This window comes from Triturus cristatus, chromosome 8, assembly GCF_964204655.1.
Source record: "Triturus cristatus chromosome 8, aTriCri1.1, whole genome shotgun sequence".
Lineage (NCBI taxonomy): Eukaryota > Metazoa > Chordata > Amphibia > Caudata > Salamandridae > Triturus > Triturus cristatus.
In genome coordinates this window covers 41,182,657-41,203,430 of record NC_140591.1, presented here as the reverse complement: position 1 = coordinate 41,203,430, position 20,774 = coordinate 41,182,657, and the positions used below count along the sequence as shown (strand labels likewise).

The following is a 20,774-nucleotide window of genomic DNA, read 5'->3' as shown; positions in this document are numbered from 1 at the left end:
TCTGACCACTTCATTGTACCAATCTAGCATAGACGGTGCTTTTGCCGCTTTCCACCTCATGGTTATTGTGCGTTTGGCGAGGATCAATGCCAAATTGGCAATTCTATGTTGGACTCCCATTTGGCTCTAGTGGTTATTCCTACTATGTAGTACTCAAACTATCTTGTCCTCCCCTCCTTGGGGCTACCTCATTTAATATTGTGTGTACTGTTCCCCAGTAATGTGTTAGCCGTGGACAAGCCCATAGCATATGTAATAAGTTTGCATTTGAGTCTTGACATCGGGGGCATACGTCAGTTATGTCTGGAAACATCATACTTAATCTGTTGGGGGTCAGGTAAGCGTGATGTACAATCATAAGCTGAATGAATTTAAACTTAGGATTTTGCAATACCTTCCTCGGATATTCCATTCAAATTCTCCATTCTTTCTCCGTCAATTCACGGCCTATGTCAATATTCCATTTATCGTGGAGTGTTTGTAGTGATACTGCAGCACATGTTCAGATCCCGCGATATAACCATTTAGTCAAATGACTGCCCTTACCCATCAAATATTGCATGTGTTGGGGGTTCCGCCCCTCCAGGTGCCTATGTGTTCTGAACATATCTTGTTATATTCGCATGAAGAAATAATGTATTTGGTACTCCCTGTGTCCTCACATATGTGTCATGATTCATTAATGTGTGATCTGTGAATAACATTCCCACCGTGTCTATGCCTGCTTCTACTCGGGCGGATATACGTTGAAGTGTTACTGTCCCTAATGGTAAAGGGAGTCCTAATAGTGGAATATTAGGGGCAAATGGAGTCTGTCCTTTTGTATATCGCAGTGCTCTCTTCCAGTATAACAATGCTACTTTTAGCAGTGGAGGCGCAAGTAATGGGAGCCTACTGTGTGGTAGTAGAAGTGTGTGAAGTATCCCCCTATCTCATTCCTACCGAGTCATGGTAATCTCTTGCTGGGTGCGCCCCGCAATCCAGTATGCCAGCCAATGTAGTTGACATGTGTAACAGTAAGCTCTGAAGTCTGGTACTCCCATCCCCCCGTGTTTTGCATCTAACTGCAGTTTTGCCAGTCCTATCCACCGGCGTCCCGTTCCCCATATTAGTTCCACCAGCAAAGTATCCAGAGTTTTAAATACTTGCATCGGGATCATGAGTGGTAGATTCGTGAAGTAATAAAGCAGTTTGGGGAGCATTACCATTTTGGCAATAGCTACCATGCCCACCACAGACCGTGGCAGGGATGTTCAGAATTGAATTTGCGTTTATATCGCTGTAATTGCCCGGCACAGGTTGCCGTCTAACAGGTCTCCCACCTCTCTGTATATTTGAATGCCAAAATATCTAAAAGTGCATTCCAATGTCGGAAACGTCCAGCAGCCGAATTGTAATGGATCAGGCTGCGTAGTATCAGTAAATAAGTACGCATAAAACTTAGTGTCATTTATAGAGAGCTCTGATAGCGATTGAAAAGTGTTAAATATTGCAGGGATTGGTTCATGATCCCTTCTAAGATGTTCAAAGTATAATATTAAATTATCTGCGTATGCCGAGATAATGTGTGTGTCATTTCCCAACCGTATACCTTGGTGTTCTGCCATTGTGCGGATTTTAATAGCCAGCGGTTCAAGGGCAAGTATGAATATCAAAGGTGAGAGCAGGCACCCTTGTCGAGTACCCCTTGCTACTGCGTATTGTTGTGAAATATGAACCCCTGTCCGTGCACGCGCCATAGGGTTTGTATAAATTAGAGCCACCCATTTCATATACTCTTCCGGAACACCAAACCTTGGGAGAGATCGAAGCATATAGCTCCAGTGGAGTGAGTCAAAAGCTTGGCGTAGGTCCAAGGATACGCATCCCTGTGTATTAATAGCCGTGGTTGAGCACGTCCTAATCTGATGCAATCTTCTAATATTAACAGCTGTGCATCTTCCCGCTACAAACCCGCACTGGTCCATGTGTATTAGTTGTGGTATAAACTGTTGGAGTCTATTTGCTAACAGTTTACTTAAGATTTTATAATCCTTGTTTAACAATGAAAGGGGTCGGTATCCCACCATGCCTTTACTATCCCTGCCCTGCTTTGGTAGCGAGACCACTATTGCTTGCAGGAGGAAATGAGCCAGATTCTAAGGGGGCTTGATACAGCCCCTGCAAATGGGGGACTAGTAATGTTGAGTGTGCCGCGTAAAACTCTATTCGTAGCCCATCTAGTCCTGTTTTTCTTTTTCGAGGTAGGGCCTAATTGCTGCCCTTATTTTCCCTTCCCTTATTGGTCTCTCTAATTCTTTTTTGTGGTCCACCAATAACTCCGGGAACTGGAGTTCCCCCAAAAATTAACAATCGCTGTAGAGAGGGAGTTGTGAAATACTGAGTCTTCCAACAGTGAAGGCTGCAATTTCCAGGTAGGGATTGGCACGGGAATCTTCCCCCACAGTAATGTAACTTTGAGGGAGTTGTGATCCGATAGGGTTGTACCCATATACTTGGTATCAGATACATGTGCAATGAGAGGTAAAGAACAGAAGATTCTGTCGATATGAGTATGTAACCCATGTGGCGGCGAATAAAAGGAGTATTCTTTGCTTGCAGGATGTTTCATGCGCCATGCATCCCGTATTTTCCAGCCCTCTGCCCATCCCTTAAGCATCTGCCGGTTACTTGCAACCTGTGCATTGTAGTGGGCGGTTTGACCTATCCAGCCCTATGTCTGGTACCGCACTGAAATCCCCCCCTTAGACCCAGGGGTACCCATCCCATTCCGACAGTGCCATGGAGAGTATATCTAGAAATTTGTCCTGTTCTGAATTCAGGGAGTAAACACTTCCCAAAACTATGTGTTTCTCATCTAGCACACCATGTAGTAGCACATATCTACCATTTGAATCTATTCTCTGTTCCAATAGTGCAAAGGGGGTACCACTTCTTATATCGCCCCCTCCCCCGAGAAAATGCGGAGTAGGCTATTTAAAATAACTGTCCCCTCCATTTCTTCTGTTATTTATGGGCTTCTGCATGCGCGAGATGGGATTCTTACAGAAAAACGATGTGTACCTTCCTAAGATTAAGCTGTGCGAGAATTCTATGACTCCTATTTTTGGCTTTCTATGTAATACATAAGTGCTCTTTGTACATCAAGTGCACAAAGAGCACTCTCTGCTACGGTCTTTGGCTGAGGACAGAAGACTGGTAAGTTACGTTTTTGGTTTTAGTGGAATGGAGAGATGACCCTTGGGAGAAACTTTGGGAACCTAACCTTAGAAAACCAGAAAGTAAGACTTTCCCAAGGTTAGAGCATGAATTTCACTTACTCTTCTTAGGGAAGTTATTGCAACAAGGACAGCTACCGTCCAAGAGAGCGACTGCAGTGGACATGAATGCAATGGTTCAAAAGGTGTGGACGTTAGCTGTGTAAGAACAACGTTTAAGTTCCAGTTCCATAAAGGGAATGTCGGTAAACGTGGTGGAATTATTCTTTTCAAGCATTACATAAAAGCTTTGATGACTGGTATACAGAAAAGTGACAGTTGCTTGCGGTTTTGGAGATAAGCTGCAATTACTGCAAGATGCAGTCGTATGGAAGTGTATGCTAAACATAACTTTTGAAGGTGTAGCAGGTAGTATACTATTTGTTGTATTGTAGAAACGCAAGGGTCTATATGCTGGACTGGACAATAGTATACCTCCCCCTAAGAGACTGCACGCTGTCTACCCAACAAGGGATCAGGACTGTGCTAGATGCAGTAGTGCTGTGGAGGATTTCTTCCATGTAGTGTGGCACTTTCCAGTTATAATGACCTACTGGATGGAGATACTGGATGGAGATACTGGGGTGGGATGTCCTTTGCATGATTCGGCAGTGTCTGCTGGGCTTACTCCCCGATAATGCGTAGATGATTTACAGTCCTGGGTATTGTCTTGGCTAAGAGATGTATTGCTATTAGTTGGCTAAGTGCTAGCCCTCCCTGCATGGGAACTGACACCTAGGGATGAGAAGGTGGCAGATGATCTGCTTTCTTGTGGAGTCATGATGCAAGTCCTATCGGAACCTTTGTAGGTTGAAATGCCATGATGGACGCACCAAATCCGGCAATGTGCTGGTCTGAGAATGGGGTGTTGTAGAACCCCCAGATAGGAGGGGCCTATTGACATGGGCGGGACACTGGACACCCAAATTATGTTTGAAGTATGGTAGGCTTATGGATGCACATGGAAGTTCTCCTCAATGTATTGACCAGTGGACGATTGGAAGCTTGGGAGTGGGAGGTGGAGTTCTTGTTAGTCATTTTGGCAAATTGTCTTTCTATAATGGTACATGAAGTTTGCGGATATTTGATGTGTTATAACATTGCTTTTGCTATGGTTGGGTTAAAAGTCCAACATACTATAACTGTCAAATGTTTTGGTATACTGTACATATTATCATGCTTGTTGAAATGGCAATATTTTATTTTTTTAAATGGGTGCACAACATTTTTCCATTTGGCAGCACAACAGGCTCTTGTTTTTGGGCGTCTTGTCTCTTTTAGAAGGTCCATACATTCTGGAGGCAATTGCAAGTATCCAAACTCTAAGACTTCAGGAGCCACATTGCAAGGTTGGGTTGTTTGGGGTTTGGATGCCTGGCTGTGACCCTACTGTGAGTGAAAAGATCTGGTATGCTGGGAAGCTTCTTGTGAGGTATTTAACACACCTGATAAGTTAAATAGCTTTTAACTCGTAATTCCAATGAGTGCATAATCAACGCTTCACAAAAAGGTCAGAATTAACCAACTCATCCATAATCCGGCTTTGAGTCTCTTAGTTGGTATTGGTGCTAAACACAACCCCTAAGAGTGTTGCAACATTAAGTTCAGCAGTTCAACTTTGCTTTTGCCTAGGCTTGTTATAATCCCTGCAGCCCACAGCCGGTCCTCCTACCCGAGCCCCAGCACTGTGGACACTTGCCAAAAATGCGCTGTTACTCTGTCATGTAAAGTAAATAAATTTACTCATTAGCACCTGTGAGAGGTAAACAGCTGCAATTCCGCTGAGTTCAGAATCTTGTTTTGTGATATGCAGCATCAATTGGGGCTCTCAATGAGCATGCTGGAATTGTTACGCCACACCTTACTTTGACAAAGTAGGCCCGAGTGATAACAGGGTCCTCCCTCGATTCCTTGTGGCTGCGGTCTTCTCATGCTCTTTGTCTCCCATCTTCAACTGGACATGTTGATGTAGGCCAGATGGTGGTGGCCTGTGTCACTGCCCAGGAGGCCATTGCAGTCCATCCACGAGCTCTTCCAGGTCCAATCAGGCAGTAACCAGCGTAGGCCTCTGCCAGAGTGCTACTTAATAATGGCCCATCCTCTGCCGGAACCCACATGAAGGTGTACTGCAGCAGAATGGAGTTATCGAAAGGTCCTCATCTCACCTTTAGACCTCGCAGCTGGAATGAACGACCGCAGCAGAACTGGCTTCAGGCATCCCATATACCGGTCAGCTCCACGGTCACACAAAGCACCCTCCCTGGCCTAAAACTATTTAGGTATTCCATTGTTTGGTGTTTTAAACATATCAGCTGTAGGATGGAGGTGGAGGTAGAATTTAGACTCTGGCCGTAGAAGCTTAGAGCAGAGTGGGCAGCAGCTCTCTGGCAACCCCCACTGCAACCCATCAGGCTTTGGTTATAGCTAAATAGTTTTGCCAATAGCTAATACACAAGAATACAGCATGAGAAATCATACAACGCAAAGCTGCTGACTGTAATTTGCTACTTATGAACTTTGCTGATGGATGACTAACTGAAGATTTCCCAACTCGAAATCCACACCCACTTTCAACATACACAACATATTACAGTCTATGCATCAACATACATTCTGTTTGAATAATTACATGATTAAGACTCTTTAACATTTAGCATTAGTTTCAAAAGCCATAATTCAGTAAAAACAAAAGTCTCCTAACCATGAAATATTAGCCATATGACATATCTTTATAATCAAACAAGTACAATGAAACAAAAAGAAAGCAACGTCGTCTTCGTTTGTATAAAGGTAACAAAAATATTTAACACTTTTTATTACAACTTTTCAACATAGTGCACAGCAGCCACAATACTCTACAACATAGCCCAAAGTTCTGGCTAGACACATAAGGTCCCAAAGGCAAGACCTATTGGCTATGCCAACGCTAGTTAATGATTGCCTGCATCTTGACATGGCCTACCAGTGCCCCTGGCATATACACATTTTACATTTATTTCAAGAGAGAGGGACCAGGAACACAGGGTGAAGAGTAAAACGAAAAGGCTATACTGCAAAGGTGTACCTTGACTTTTTGGTCATTTGCCTGCCTTTTGTGATATAAAGGGAACAATTCACAGTGCATTGAGACGTTACCATATAAAGCTGTGCAGAAAGTACAAGATGGCTGCCGTAGTCATGGGAACAGAAGATTAAGCCATACAACACCTTTTATAGATTTCTTTAGCCTGCATGAGAAGAGACATGCCTAGGTCTTTTCTGCCTGCATTTAAAACAATGCCCAATATAACTCCACTTTTTTAAAGAATTGACTACAGCCAGAATGACACTGCCTGATTGTACACAGAGATGAAAATACTCCCCTCCCCCTCCACCCCTGGAAATCACCATCTTTGTCATTTTGATGATGCCAGGAAGAGGAGAATCCCCACTGCAACCTTTTCAGTCCATATAAAAATATCATACTACTGCTGAACCCGACATTTCCTGGGCACTGCATATGATGTGGACAAAGCGCTCACTTGTGCATCCCCGTTCTGGTGGAACCTTTACCTCAAACCCATGCCCTCATATTTTTCTTAATGGAGCCACACACAGCGGTGGTGTGAGAATGGCGCCCCTTGCCAAAGCACTCCCTCGCCCCTTGTTGGGAATGGAACCAGTATTTATGCCCTGAAGTTTCAGAGACCCCTCTGAGAGAGTCAACAGCGTAAAGGGAGCCACACACAGCGGAGGTGTGGGAGTGACATTTCCACTGGGATCACAGCACTCCAGACGTTGGACACTGTTTTTCCTCGTCTCCCATTTGTGTCTCCTTCTCCCTCCCACCTCTTTCATTCTTTGTCTACCTCCCCTGCTCCTATCCTCTCTCCCCTGAATCATTGCCCTTGCCTGCTTTTTCCCTTATGTATATGTTTTAACACTTGTAACTACGCTCCAGCAACTTGTAACTATGCTCTGAAACTGTATAACTTGTAACTATGTAAGTGGTAACTATGCTCTGAAACAATGCTCGTCCTCATGTAAAGCGGTCTGATACCTCCGGGTCTAGCCAGTGCTATATAAAACTTTTCAAATAAATAAGTATTTGTACCTTATGTTGGGCCTTCCACAGAGCCACCTTCCATAGATAGTAAAGCTCTCCAGTGTGGCAAACAGTTAGAAAGATCTCCATGCTGGACCCTCATTAGCGGCATACCAATCAATGTCAACTGAGAGTAGATGGTATCAAGTTAGCATGTAAGATCATTGTGTGAATGATGCATGCTTCCATATTTAGTTTAGCGATTTTCAAGGAAAGGAGAATGCTTAGGAAGTGGTATATGTTATCTACAGCTTTCCATAGCATGTTCTGCTTTTCTAAAAAGAAGCCTAATTTACTTCCCCCATCCAACTTGGGTATGTTACAGTCCAATCTTTTGAACCTGGCAAGCACATACTGCTTCTCCTGGAGTTTATCAGAAATAAAAGAAATGCATGTATGTCCCCGAGACAATTCTTGTGCCAGAGTGCTGTTTAAGAGGGGAAAAATGTATTAGCATGATATCCTTTCAGCAATATTCCCTACAAAGCAGAAAGACAATATCTATGCTTAACAGTAATCTGTACACAAAGTAGAAAAGAAACGTGTTCTAAACGGGGTCGTTGTTTACTGATATGACAAGATCACCAATAATAAGTGAAATCAAACATTTTTTTAAAGATACAAAATGCATTCTGATTTTTTTTTCTATCAAATATAAATAGTAGGACAGCATAAGGATAGGCAGATGAATCAATGTCATGTGGATGGTGCGTGGCAGGATTTCATTGAATATGCATTAGTGCATTGCAGGTATTGTAATTGTGGTTCTTTTTCAATAGAAACTGACAGACCTCATTCAAATGATTGTTAAAAGAAAGTCCAAGACTTGAAAAGTTTCTGTAAGATGGTGCCCTTCGGTCATCCTACACATTATAATAACTATTTCAAAAAGAAGAAGAAAAATATACATAAAAAAGATTGATGTATCCTATCCTTAGCACACTATACTGTTCCATTTACAAGTATATATATTTGCCAGATCTGAGCAATGACATAAGATCATACATTAATAGAGAAAAATCACATAGCGGGTAATCCTGTAATATGCTCTTATACTGCCTCATGGGGTTCTGCAGGCATTTCATGGGTCCCTTTCAAATATGGGTTTCATCAGCAAGTCAATAGCCTCAAACCAATCTGCAGAGCTTTACTATTGTTTTTGTTGATTGAATATTCCAATGATAAAAATCCAGATTGAGAACGTGATTAACAATCTCACAATTATACAGACTTCACTTACAGTTTTTAATAAATATTCCCATTTGAAAAACGATATACTATTCAACCCAAGTGCCATAAAATATTCATGTAATATAAAAAATACAAACTGACTAACATTTATGACATGATCCTACATTCCCATCTAAGGGATCTGCTCATATTTACAAACCACATGCCCTTTGGCCTTGTTGTTTATATGGTCATCAGAACCCCATGATGAATGTGTACATTAAAATATACCTGGACCTAAATGTTTACATAATTCATTAAGGCCTCCACCATCCCTACGTACATGAATGGAATAGAAAAATGTGCCCCATGAACAACAAAGTTTAAGGTTACCAACATACCAAGTAATACGGCCAAAGAGCTATCTCTCCTTACAGCATGCGCAAGGCAACTTCCACAGTGGGAGGGTGTTTTTCCAAAGCTATAAAGCACAATAATTGAATCTTACCTGACATTTGCAAGGTCTAGACACTGTTTCTTCATAAAACTGTGAAAGGCGAATGAAGCCCTCCCACGTTTACTGTAGCCAAAATTATTTTCTTGGACGTGTTGCTGAAAGGACGTATAATTTCATGACAGACTGAAAAATCATCGTATTAGATTCTTATGTATGAGTTTTCGTGTGTGCATTTGCTGATGCACATGTAATTGCAAAAAAGCATGGAAGCACTTATCACATCCATACAGAATGTTATTTCCTCTTTGTGTGTTCACTAATTGACCAATATGCATAATACATCATAAAAGCCATTCATTCATTTACTACATCTACAGGAGGAGTCTTACAGTTTATATACAACTGAAACAGCCCAGATATTTTATGTTGTTTTTCCTATGTGTGATTGCTGGTGGCATTTTAGGTATGTTGAGGTAGCAAAGCCACCTTCCCTGCATTTGAATAGTTTTTCTTCTGTAGGCCTTCACAGATGGCTAGTTAGGACTGATGCTTGAGTAAATCTCTTTGCACATCCACCGCATGTGGGTTTTTTTTCTCCACAAATTGTATGTTAGCTGCTGGCTCTTTAGACGATTGAATTCACTAAAGCTCTTTCAACATTCACTGCATTTGCATGTTTTTTCGTTTATATTCCATTGCAGATGGATGGCTAGATCTGATGCTTGAGTGAAGCTCTTTCACATTCTCCGAGTAAAGTTTTTCCCCTGTGCGTTAAATGGCGGTTCTTTGGATGTGTGGATTTACCCAAGCTTTTTCCACATTCACTTCAAGTGTATGGTTTCTCTGCTACATTCATTTGCAGATGGATGGTGAGGATGGGTGCTTAAGTGAAAACATTTCCACATTCATCCATGTGCATGGTTTTTGTCGGGTGCTTACGCTGGTGGATCTTTAGACTTGTTAAATGAGCAAAGCTTATTCCACATTCACTGCATGTGTATGGTTTTTCCCCTGTGTGAGTTCGCTGGTGACTCCTTAGATGTGTAGATCTACTAAAGTTCTTTCCACATTCACTGCATGTGTATGGCTTTTCTCCTGTATGCTTTCGCACATGGGTGGCTAGGTGTGCAGCTTGAGTAAAGCTCTTTCCACATTCACTACATGTGTATGGTTTTTCTCCTGTATGCATTCGCAGATGAGTGGCTAGGTGTGCAGCTTGAGTAAAGCTCTTACCACATTCACTGCATGTGTGTGGTTTTTCTCCTGTATGCCTGCGCTGATGGTAGGTTAGTGACGATGAGTGAGGATAGCTCTTTCCACATTCACTGCATGTGTATGCTTCTTCTCCTGTATGCCATTGTAGATGGATGGATAGTGCTGATGCTTCAGAAAAGTGCTTTCCACATTCATTGCATGCGTATGGTTTTTCCCCCTTGTGTGTCTGATGGTGGCTCTTTAGATGTGAGGATCTACTAAAGTGCTTTCCACATTCACTGCAAGTGTATGGTTTTTCTCCAGTGTGTGTCAGATGGTGTCTCTTTAGATGTGAGGAACTACTAAAGCGCTTTCCACATTCACTGCAAGTGTATGGTTTTTCTCCTGTATGTGTTAGGTGATGACTCTTTAGATTTGAGGATCTATTAAAGCTCTTTCCACATTCTTGGCATGTGTATGTCTTTACCCTTTTATGCCTTCGCAGATGAGTGGTTAGACGTAATGCTTCATCAAAGTTCTTTCCACATCCAATGCATGTGTATTGTTTTCCCCCTGTGTGTTTTTGCTGATGGGCCTTTAGTGTTGGTAAATAAGTAAAGTGTATGCTACATTCCCTGCAAGGATATGCTTTTTCCACGGTTTGTGTTTGCTGATAGATATTTAGTTTTCCTGAGAAAGTAAAGCTCTTTCCACATTCACTGCAGGTGTAAGGTTTTTCTGTGCGTATTCGTTGATGGATCTTTAGGTTTGGGGAGGTAGTAAAGCTCTTTCCATTTTCACTGCCTGTACGTTCTGCTGTATGCATTTGATATTTGCCCCTTAGAGCTGATGACTCATTAAAAGTCATCTTACATTCATTACACCTAAATACGTTTTTTCTTGAGTTGTTACTGGTGGCAGTCTAGGGATGAGTGATTAAACCTCTTCTCACAAACACAGAAACTTTGTTATTTCTTTTGTTTGTTAATGAACTCTTAGTTGTGATGACTGATGAACCCTATTGCCACATTCAATCTATCCTCATACATTTCACCCTGTGCACGGTTGGTGGTGCTGCTACAGTACCGAGGAGAAGCCAAAGCTCGTCTTACGTTGTGTGTATATTTTTTTTTTTGGGGGTTTGGAGTCTAAGTGTTGGTTATATTTTGGTTTAAATCATTTTAATGTGTTTGCTGACTAACCATTGTGGTTCCTGAACCACTAACTATAATTGATTATTCTCTAGGTATTTGCAGTATATCTGTTCTTTCAGGACTGATAACATATCTATGGTCTATCTATCAGGAGCTGTGTGTTAAGAACTTTCTAGGATGTGTGCAAATAATGATACTCACAGCTTATCTAAATAGTCTGCTTCTAGGACAATATCAACGACACAAACACACACAGAACAAAACTCAATACCAAGTTGTTATGTTCTAGAATAAGAGCCCAACACTTGTATCTTTTAACTTTCAGATGTCTGCTTCACGATTCATGTTTGGTAAACCTATGTTTGTATACCTCTTTCTACGAATTGTAAAGTCCAGCCAAAACAGCGTTTATGATGGACTGACACCACAGCATTGATATTGTCATATTAGTAAGGGGAGCACGTTTTATAACTACCTGATAATTATCTAAGATAAAGGGTGGTATCTAGCATGTTTTAATTGTTGATGTGTTCAGTCTGTGTAATTTTTGTGATTTTAATTTATTTGGATGTTTTGGGAATGGCACCTTGGATGCCCTCAGACTCTTGAAGCCACTGGATTGCACTCAATGTTCTTACACTTACAGGATATGTCTGTTCATGTACAAGATTCACTGTCTCCTACTGAGTTGTTCTATTTTGAATTGCTGTTTGGCATTTCTGGTTCTTCTCAGATAGCTTTCCAGTTTTATCATATTTTCTTCATTACTCTTCATCTTATTATGTGTTCAGGAATCTCCTCTCTGTGGATACAAAAATACCTGTAATGTCGTAATCTATAAGCAGCAAAGTGTACACAATGTCTCTGATGAAATGTAAAAAAAAATTAAACACTTGAATAAATTCTAGCTACCGGTAATTACTCTAGGTTGCAATGCAGTCCTTCTTTTTAGCTCACTGTACCACTACAGACAATAATCATTCTAATGCAAATCAGCATTCATTGATCATGCTGCAAGAAAATAAGAACATCCCATTATGTACCAGAGTCCAGATTCATTTGAATAGTAACATATGCAACATCACATAATGGTGTTGACCTTGTTGGCCTTGGTCAGTGAGTTGTGGCTTAAATCCTATGGCACAGCAAGAAAATTAATTAATACATTTCACTTTATCATATTCATAGCTTAGGAAATAATAATGTTACAATGAAAATAAAAACACAGCCGAATCATTTTCAGGACAAAAAACAAATCCTAGAGGGAAAAAGAGAATTGGGTGGCATGTCAAAGTGTATGATGTCCGTACGTTCACGGACAAAGACAGCGGTCAAGCAATGTCTATATGAAGCGAAAGCATGATTAGAGGGTCTTCCACAATTCAGTGTGTTAATGCTTCCTGCTGCATGCACAGAGATTGGCCAAGTGTTCAATAATGGTGATTTTGTTAGGTTCAATACAAACAGTTTAGAGGGAGGGCAGTTCTTATTGTTCGCAGCCTTACCATAAGTAATTAAGACGAAATGGCAAATGTATTTGCTGCCCACAAGCTAGACATATTCGATCTTCTATCTGAGGCTAGTCTGGACGCAATGTTTCTCACGGAGACTTGGCTGTCAGAAGACTCTGGGCCAGAAGTCACTCAAGTTCAAACACGCAATTTAAAAACCAACTTCACTATAAGACTTATTTTTAAATTGTGAGTTCAAGGACCCCAAACTCCAAGTCTCTATCTCTTCCCCATTGGAAGTGACACTTCTAAGAGGTTACAAGGCAGCTCCAATGGTAATCTATGGGAGAGATAGTCCTTGCAATAGTGAAAAATACATTTAGCAGTATTTTACTATCAGGACATGTAAAACACATCAGTACATGTCTTACCTTTTACATACACTACACCCCGCCCATGGGGCTATCATGATCCTACCTTACGGGGGCCTTACATGAAGTGAAATGGAAGGTTTCAACAACATGGCAGTTTAACACTTCACTCACACACACTGCAGTGGAAGGCCAGAGACATGTTTGCAGGGCTACGTATGTGGTTGGTACAATAAGTGCTGCAGGCCCTCTAGCAGCATTTGAATTACGGGCCCTGGGCACACCAAGTGCACTTTACTAGGGACTTACTAGTAACTCAAATATGCCAATCATGGGTAAACCAATCACCAATACATTTTATACTGAGAGCATATGCACTTTAGCACTTATCTGCAGTGGTAAAGTGCCCACAGTCCTAAAGCCAACAAAAACAGGCGAGAAAAAAGTAGGACGACGAAGGCAAAAAGTTTGGGGATAACCCTGCAAAAGGGCCAGGTCCAAGTATAATGATGTAGCCCTTGCATGTATATTTGTTGTGCTCATACGTTTACAGCAGGTGTGCAAATACTGGTTGTGTGTTTTGTCAAATCAATTGACAAGCAGAGAAGTAGTAGCTACAGCCCTGATTCGTAAATGTCTTGCAGTGTGCTTGGCACAGTCTTTAAGAGGGGATTACCAGCACAGACGAGTATTCTTCGTTCTAGAATTAGCTGATAGCTGCATTACCGATCGTGTCCTTTTGCAAAAAACATTTCACATTGTGTGACTTGAAGCTCATTTCGCGACTACATCATGGGGAGGAGCTAGATCACTTTAATTACAATCTGTGAAACAAAAGGTAAACACTGACCACACTATCCTAGGTGCATTAATCCACTTATCTATGCCTTCTATTGTACTCTGTGAAGAACACTTTATACACAAATCTCTGCATGACAAGTATGGTCACCAAGGATGCAAGTGTGAAGGCTCCAGACCAGGGTAAGAAATTCTAACTTTATAATTAAGAAAGTAAACACTTTAGACCTCTTTGAAAATGGTTTGTAATAGCGCAAACACCAGACCTCCAGGAGAGTCTATGGCCATAATGATGAAGGGAGCCACAAATATAGGCACACCACTTCAAAATTTAAAAGAAAACTAGGAGCCAAATCTGAAGGCTACAATGCCAACAATATAGGCATGCTCAATAAAGCACCTACACGGTGTAGAGCGGTCAGAGCCGCAGCACAATGACCCTCCAGAGACAGCAGCAGATAAGGAGTCTCCTAGCAGTGCCTCAAAAATGGAGACAAAAGTCTGTTGATGCTACAGGCAGCCATGAGAGAAGAAGGTGGAACAATTACTATGAATGCATCGAACAGGAAGAGTCGGATGTAGGGCTTCAGTAATAGTATGGAACTCGATTCAAGCGAATAATCTGTACGTAATATATAGAATCACTGGATGGTAAAGGACCATGTGACCCTGGAATGCAAAAAATAAGTATATTTCAAACTTATGCAGTGTACATTTAGGGGCATTTAAATCTATGGTAATGAGGAGGGTAGTTATAAGGCAGGTTGATGTTTGTTTTACAGCAAAGTGAGGCACCATGGAGGGATGACGCCGCTCGCAAGAATATGGAAGTTCTACACCTTTTGTCAAGTATTTCTTACCTCTTACTCAAGATAGAAAAACGTTCCATATCTCATAAAAACTGCAACTGTAAGTAAAGAGATGCAATCGTAAAATGGTTTCTTGCACTCTTCAGACTGTGCTAGCAACAACCACAAAAATGTGCCTAAAGGCAGGGTGTGACCATTGGGATGGGTGTGAAATTAACAACTTCAATCAACTGATTCATGACTGTGTTATGGATGGGTGCTGATGATCATGAAAAGTTCATAAAAAACCTATTTTACAAGCTCCATCCCTTTACAATTATGGAAGTGGTGAGAGTTATTTACAGGGTGAAATAGACGGCTGAACCTGCTGAATGTTTTAAGAAGACTGGGCAGGTTTTACTGCGCTTTAAAGGGGTAAGGAGCCCATTAGAGAAAGTGGCAAGCATGTACAAGTAGGACAATGAGGACATTTGTTTCATAATGAAACATAATTTGAGTAGGAAGTATTATTGAAGATCAATTATCTTTATAAAGGTCTAAAAATGGGGCCTCTGGTATTTTAGAAAGAAGTAAATGAAGACATTTGTGGATGTTGTTATTTATGTAATTTTTTTTTGCATTCCACAAAAAAAATATTCCAGCACATGGAGGAGACCGGTGTGCAACTTAACATTAAATGCCTCGAAGACAAATTTTACTTCCTGATCAGATCAAATGTGCCAGAAGCAAAGCCAGTATTTCATCTGACCTCTCTGTGCTATAGCACACGCTGTGAAATAGAAACTGTCAGGCTTTTACAGCGTTCATAGAAAAAAATATTCTTGAGCCCAAAGATGAGCTGGAAGACTGCATCAACAACTGTATATAGTGCATTTTGCAGACAGAGAATAACTGAATATGAAACAGTTTAATGCTAATGAATATGTTCTGGAATTTGCTGTCAAGCCTACTTGAGGAGGGCGGGAAGAAGGTAAAAAGAATAATTCTAGTAACAGCAGAGAAAACCAACATTGCGCTTCTGTGCCACAAGTTTTTGAGAGGGTCGGGATAGATGGATTATTTTGTATTTCAGTGCCATACCTACGTATATGCATTTTCATCATTAGTTTAGCATTGTATGTTCTAATACATCACCAAGTTTAAAAGATACATATTTATTTATAATTAATAAAATAAGGTTTCGATTTTACACAACATATCTCAGCATCTTGATGTCATGATAAGGAAAATAATTAAATTAGGAAAGACCGATAATGGCCAGCCCGCTCAATTTAAATATAGGCAGACCATTGATGTAACCACAGTGGGCCATCGGAGGCTGACCTCTATGTCACCAACCTAAATCAGATGGGTGGACATACAGGTCAGTTCTAACGGCCCATCACCGCCAGGAAATCCCTGGAGGTCAGGGCAAATGAAAAGTGCAAACGTCCCGGTGGGGGATTTTCTTTCTAAAAATAAAAAAAAACATATTTTAATGGGTGGCTCCATGATGCTGATGGAGCTGTGTGTCAAACTTAAAAAAAAACATTGACAGAAACCGCCGTGGCTGCGGTTATTGGCAATGCCTAAAAAATGACCACCAGCTTGGCAGCCATTTCTAAATGTGGCTGGCCGGGACTTCGTTGCCCCGAGGGAGTAAAAGCCTGTCGGCCAAATTATACATCGGGCCCTAAATGGCAAGCAGACCTTATTGATGTGCACGAACATGCACTGGATAATGATGGAGTAACGTTTATATTACCTGACAAATGTTCTGTCAAAGTATGCCTTTGCAATTGGATTGAAGAATAAATCTGGGAGTGTCTGAAAACTTAACAATACGGGAGAATTTTGCTAACTTTTGACCCAAGGTAGCAACCAATGTTGCAGCACTGTGTTACATCAAGGGGAGTGTGAAAAACTCCACCAAGATAATGCACTGTTTATCCTCTCACCCAGCGTTGATGCACTTCAGGCTGCCATTTGCCAACACACACACACCTGTGCACCATGGTTTAAGGGTATGTGCATTGTACTAAGCATAGGATTTATACTGATAGGAGAGCTTTCCGGTTAAAAAACTTAAGCTTTCATATTTTTCCCATTTTGTACACAACACACATGCAAAGATTGAAAAGTATGTACAAATTAAAATGATTCTCCTCTGTTAAGCCTGCCTCAAGGAAGAATAATGTTTTGGTGTAAATATTTCTCCAAAACTGCTAATAGAGTAGATTTTGTGTCAATACCCATGGGTGGTTGCATGAAAACATCCATTTACCACCTATGGAATGACCCCGTGAAGCCAAGTAGCACATTGAGCTACTTTTCATCATTTTGACCCAACTTTTCAATGAAAATCCTGATTTTCTCTATAAAGTAAATACCACCAAAATGCCTTCAAACCAGATGAAGGGCAGATCACCCCACTCTGGATGAGTCGGTAGTCGTGGAGTGCGTACTGGGCTGGGAGGCTGCTGGCTCCATGTGACTAATTGGGTAGTAAAAAAGAACAATGAAATAATGGTGAAGGACCAAATAGCGGAGTGTTGACACTGGTTAGGGGCCTTGAATGGGCCCCGGGGGTGTCAGACAGACTAGCATTATATGCTGATGAGGTCCAGACATTCCTTGATGAGCCTCAGCAGTCAGGACCCCGGGTACTTCAGATGTTTTGGAAATTCTCAGCGCCATCATCAACAAAGATAAATCCTCTGTGTATCTTATGGTGTACCCCCTTTCACCGTTTGAAAGGGCAGGGGACTTTCAGGTCTTGATGAAGTTAAATACCTCTTGGTATACATTACAGAGGATGTGCAGAGGGCCTGGGACAGAAACATTCAACCATAGCTGGATAGTCTGCCCAGGGTCCTGGGGTTCTAATAAGCACTCCCTCTGTCCTTCTTGGGGTGCTCCTCAATCTTTAAGATCGTAATCTAGCCTCGCGAATTATACCATCTACAGAATTATTCCATATATTATTCCCTGCTACCTCTTCACTCAAATGGATGCCGTTTTGCAAGGTTTTCCAGGGAACTACCACCCTTCCCAGAATTGCTCTGTTAAAATGCTTCAAATCCATGTTCGAGGGACATATAGCGGCTGTAGTGGATTCATCTTAGAGCATCCCATTTAATTATTATAAATGGACGGTGGTTTGATACCCAGGACAACCCAGCCTGGATGCGTCTCTGGATGCGTCGTATAACAAGGACACACTCCTGTAGTCGGGGAAATGGCTGGGGCAGTTGTCTGGGGTTACAGGGACTCCGGTGATGGAATGCAATCTCAAAGTTGGGGGAGGTCATGTGAGTTATATTGAAATCATTTACAGAGCTCAATCGTGAATATAACCTCCACTGTAGTCAATTCCTTAGACTTGGGTAGCTCCTGTGTGCTCTTGCCGACTTTGCATGAGGGAGGCCAAAGTGTTAATGAAGGAACTGAGGTCATAAGATCACCACGGTCTATGGCGCTTTAGCAACTTGCTCACCTGACTCTTTTGGCCAGTTGCAGGATGTAGGAAGCTGGTTATATATATGGTATACCAAAAAGAGGTATACTGTGCAAAGAGCCTAGGTATTCCCATATGAGTGGACAGGGGCTTACTCTAGCAATCCCAAGGTGCTCTTCTAGGGTGTAATGTGATTGAGCACCCCTAGGCTGATCAGAGAGTGTTAGACAGCTGCAAAATATACACACAGTCAATAGTCCTTAGGAAAACCCACTCTTGTAAAAATACTAATGAGGGCTCTGACAACTGCAGTGACAGTCCTTAGGGGTATAGCCTCAGGGTTACCTGGTGGCATGATCCACTACCACCAGTATAAACCTGTTCTCCAATGCTATTGGAGGGTGTAGGGGGGTAACAATGTCAACCCCTACCCTTCAAAGGGAACCCCAACCTCCGTAAATAGAATTAAGGAGGCCTTTGGGTGGCCATCTGTTTTTCCACTGGCTTGGCAGGTGGCACAGGAGTTCCTACTCCAAGTTTTGGCATGGTCAAGATGCCCAACTAGGGGGATGTCATGAGCCAAAGTGAGTAAGAACTCTCTCTACATGTGAAGCACCACCACTCTCCTAGTGGCACCAGGAATGGGGTCTATGGCCTCAGTGTAAATGAGCCCCCCTCCCAACAGGTACTGTAGGAGCCACTGACATCTCCCTTTCCTGATAAGTATCTTGCTGTCTCCGGATTTCAAGAGTGGACAGGTCCTCTGACCCTGGCACATATCTTGCCTAGAGGGCCTCCCTGGGCATAGGAGCTCTGACGTGTAAGGCCCAAGTTCCTGGGGCTCGGTTCCCCCTGAGGCTGACAGGTCTTCTCCCTGAGGAGAGCGGACATGAGCTTGTGTCTGTTATGAAGCAGGTTTCCCAGACTTCTTGCCTTTTCTCTTGGAGGGTTGGGCCATTACTCCACGCTTCAACTTCTCTTTTTCACTCTAGGCTTTGCATTGTGCTTAGGGTTTGACTTACACTCATTCAGGTATACCCAGCATAGCTGCATGGATCTTTCTTTCGACATCAGTCCATGCTGACTGCAGATCATTTCCTAGCAGGCAGGCTACAGGAATTGCAGAGGATACCACCACCACCTTCATTTGGCCAGTAAACCCTCCCCATTCTTAAAATACCATGGCCATGGGATGGACCTTAGTTTTGTTGTCTGTACTGATGACTGTGAATGCCTCACCGGCCAGATACTATTCCGGGGGTATCAATTTTTCAGCCTTAATAGTGACACTTGCAACTGCATCCCTCAGTGCTTCAACTCTGATCCCATTTATGAGGCTGTTGTCTGTATTTTTCCATGTTAATGGACCAGACAACAAGGGCAGCTATATCCACCTCTCACCCCCCCCCCCCCCGAGACTAAAATTGCTTCAGTGAGCTCTCGGACATGGTCAGGGCTCACCTGGGATACCATCTGGAGACTTACCACTGCAGGTGTTGCAGGTGAACTAATGGGATAAGTTTTGCTGAGACCGCTAGGGTTTCCAGTCCGGTGCCCTTTGACCTTACAATTAAAGCTACAAGCCTTTTTATGATCCCAGTTCTAGTGGTACCCACCCTTGGATTATATATTGGCTTGGGGCCCACCCTCCTGAACAGTTTTCTGGGGGCCTTGAGAAGACTCTTTGTTTTTATCTTTGGACTGGTCACCATCTTTCTCTTGGGGGAGGCTTAGTAACTCCATTCTTTTTGTCGCCCCAACCATTAGCTGTCTTAGTTACCCTTGTCTTGACCCAGAGGTCCGCCTTCTTCCCCAACTCTTGAGTAGAAAGTGGACCTAGGTCTACCAGATATTGATGTAATTTTTCAGGAACACAGTTACTCAGCAGATACTATTTCATAATAAGATTATAAAACCCATCATAATCTTGGGCCGGATTACCTTTTAACCAACCACCTAGTGTTTTTTTAATTGAGAAATCTACAAAATCTACCAAGGTCCGACTCTGGGTTTTTCGAGTATCCCTGAATCTAATACTGTATTCCTCAGTGGTGAGTCCAAAGCCCTCAATCAAGGTATCTGAAGTAATCACCACAGAACAGGTAAGTGTGGGAACACGATGTTTAATGACCATTCGTGTCCACAGCCTCCAGGCAACTGCCCAGCAGCCCCTTGGATTCAAACTGTAACATTCCATATCTCAATAGTTGACATCACAGCGTAGGCAAATAGATAACAGCTTAGCAGATTACTACAACATTTCCCTTCTTTCATAAACAGTTACAGAGGCGAAAGGAAAAGGATGCAAATAACATAAGAACCAGAAAAGAAGAAAAAGAAAAGAAGACAAAGCACAAAGGAAATACACATAGGAAGAAAATCAAATGTAGATACAGGATAATAAAAGAACATCATAAAATAATAAAACTACAGATCCATGCGTTTAGGAGGAACAGATCTCCTTAGACTCCTACGCACAAAAGAAAAATTGGAAATGGATGGATCTTGAGATGGACCCAACTCACTGTCAAGGCCGTCGATTCTCCACAGAGGCAGAAGAAGCTTATTCCCAACTCCTTCCTCTCAGAACACA

At 42.0% G+C, this 20,774-nt stretch overlaps 1 protein-coding gene across 1 annotated transcript in view; it reads right to left on the bottom strand.

The window, feature by feature from the left end:
* Positions 1-5,975: 5,975 nt before the first annotated feature.
* Positions 5,976-20,774, bottom strand: part of LOC146799920 (uncharacterized) — a 74,871-nt gene continuing 60,072 nt past the window's right edge. Inside the window, exon 4 of the mRNA XM_085620879.1 lies at positions 5,976-12,118. Within this exon, the coding sequence (XP_085477005.1) occupies positions 9,852-11,030 (1,179 nt within the window). The 5' untranslated portion in view covers positions 11,031-12,118 and the 3' untranslated portion in view covers positions 5,976-9,851. The remainder of the gene's footprint in view (positions 12,119-20,774) is intronic.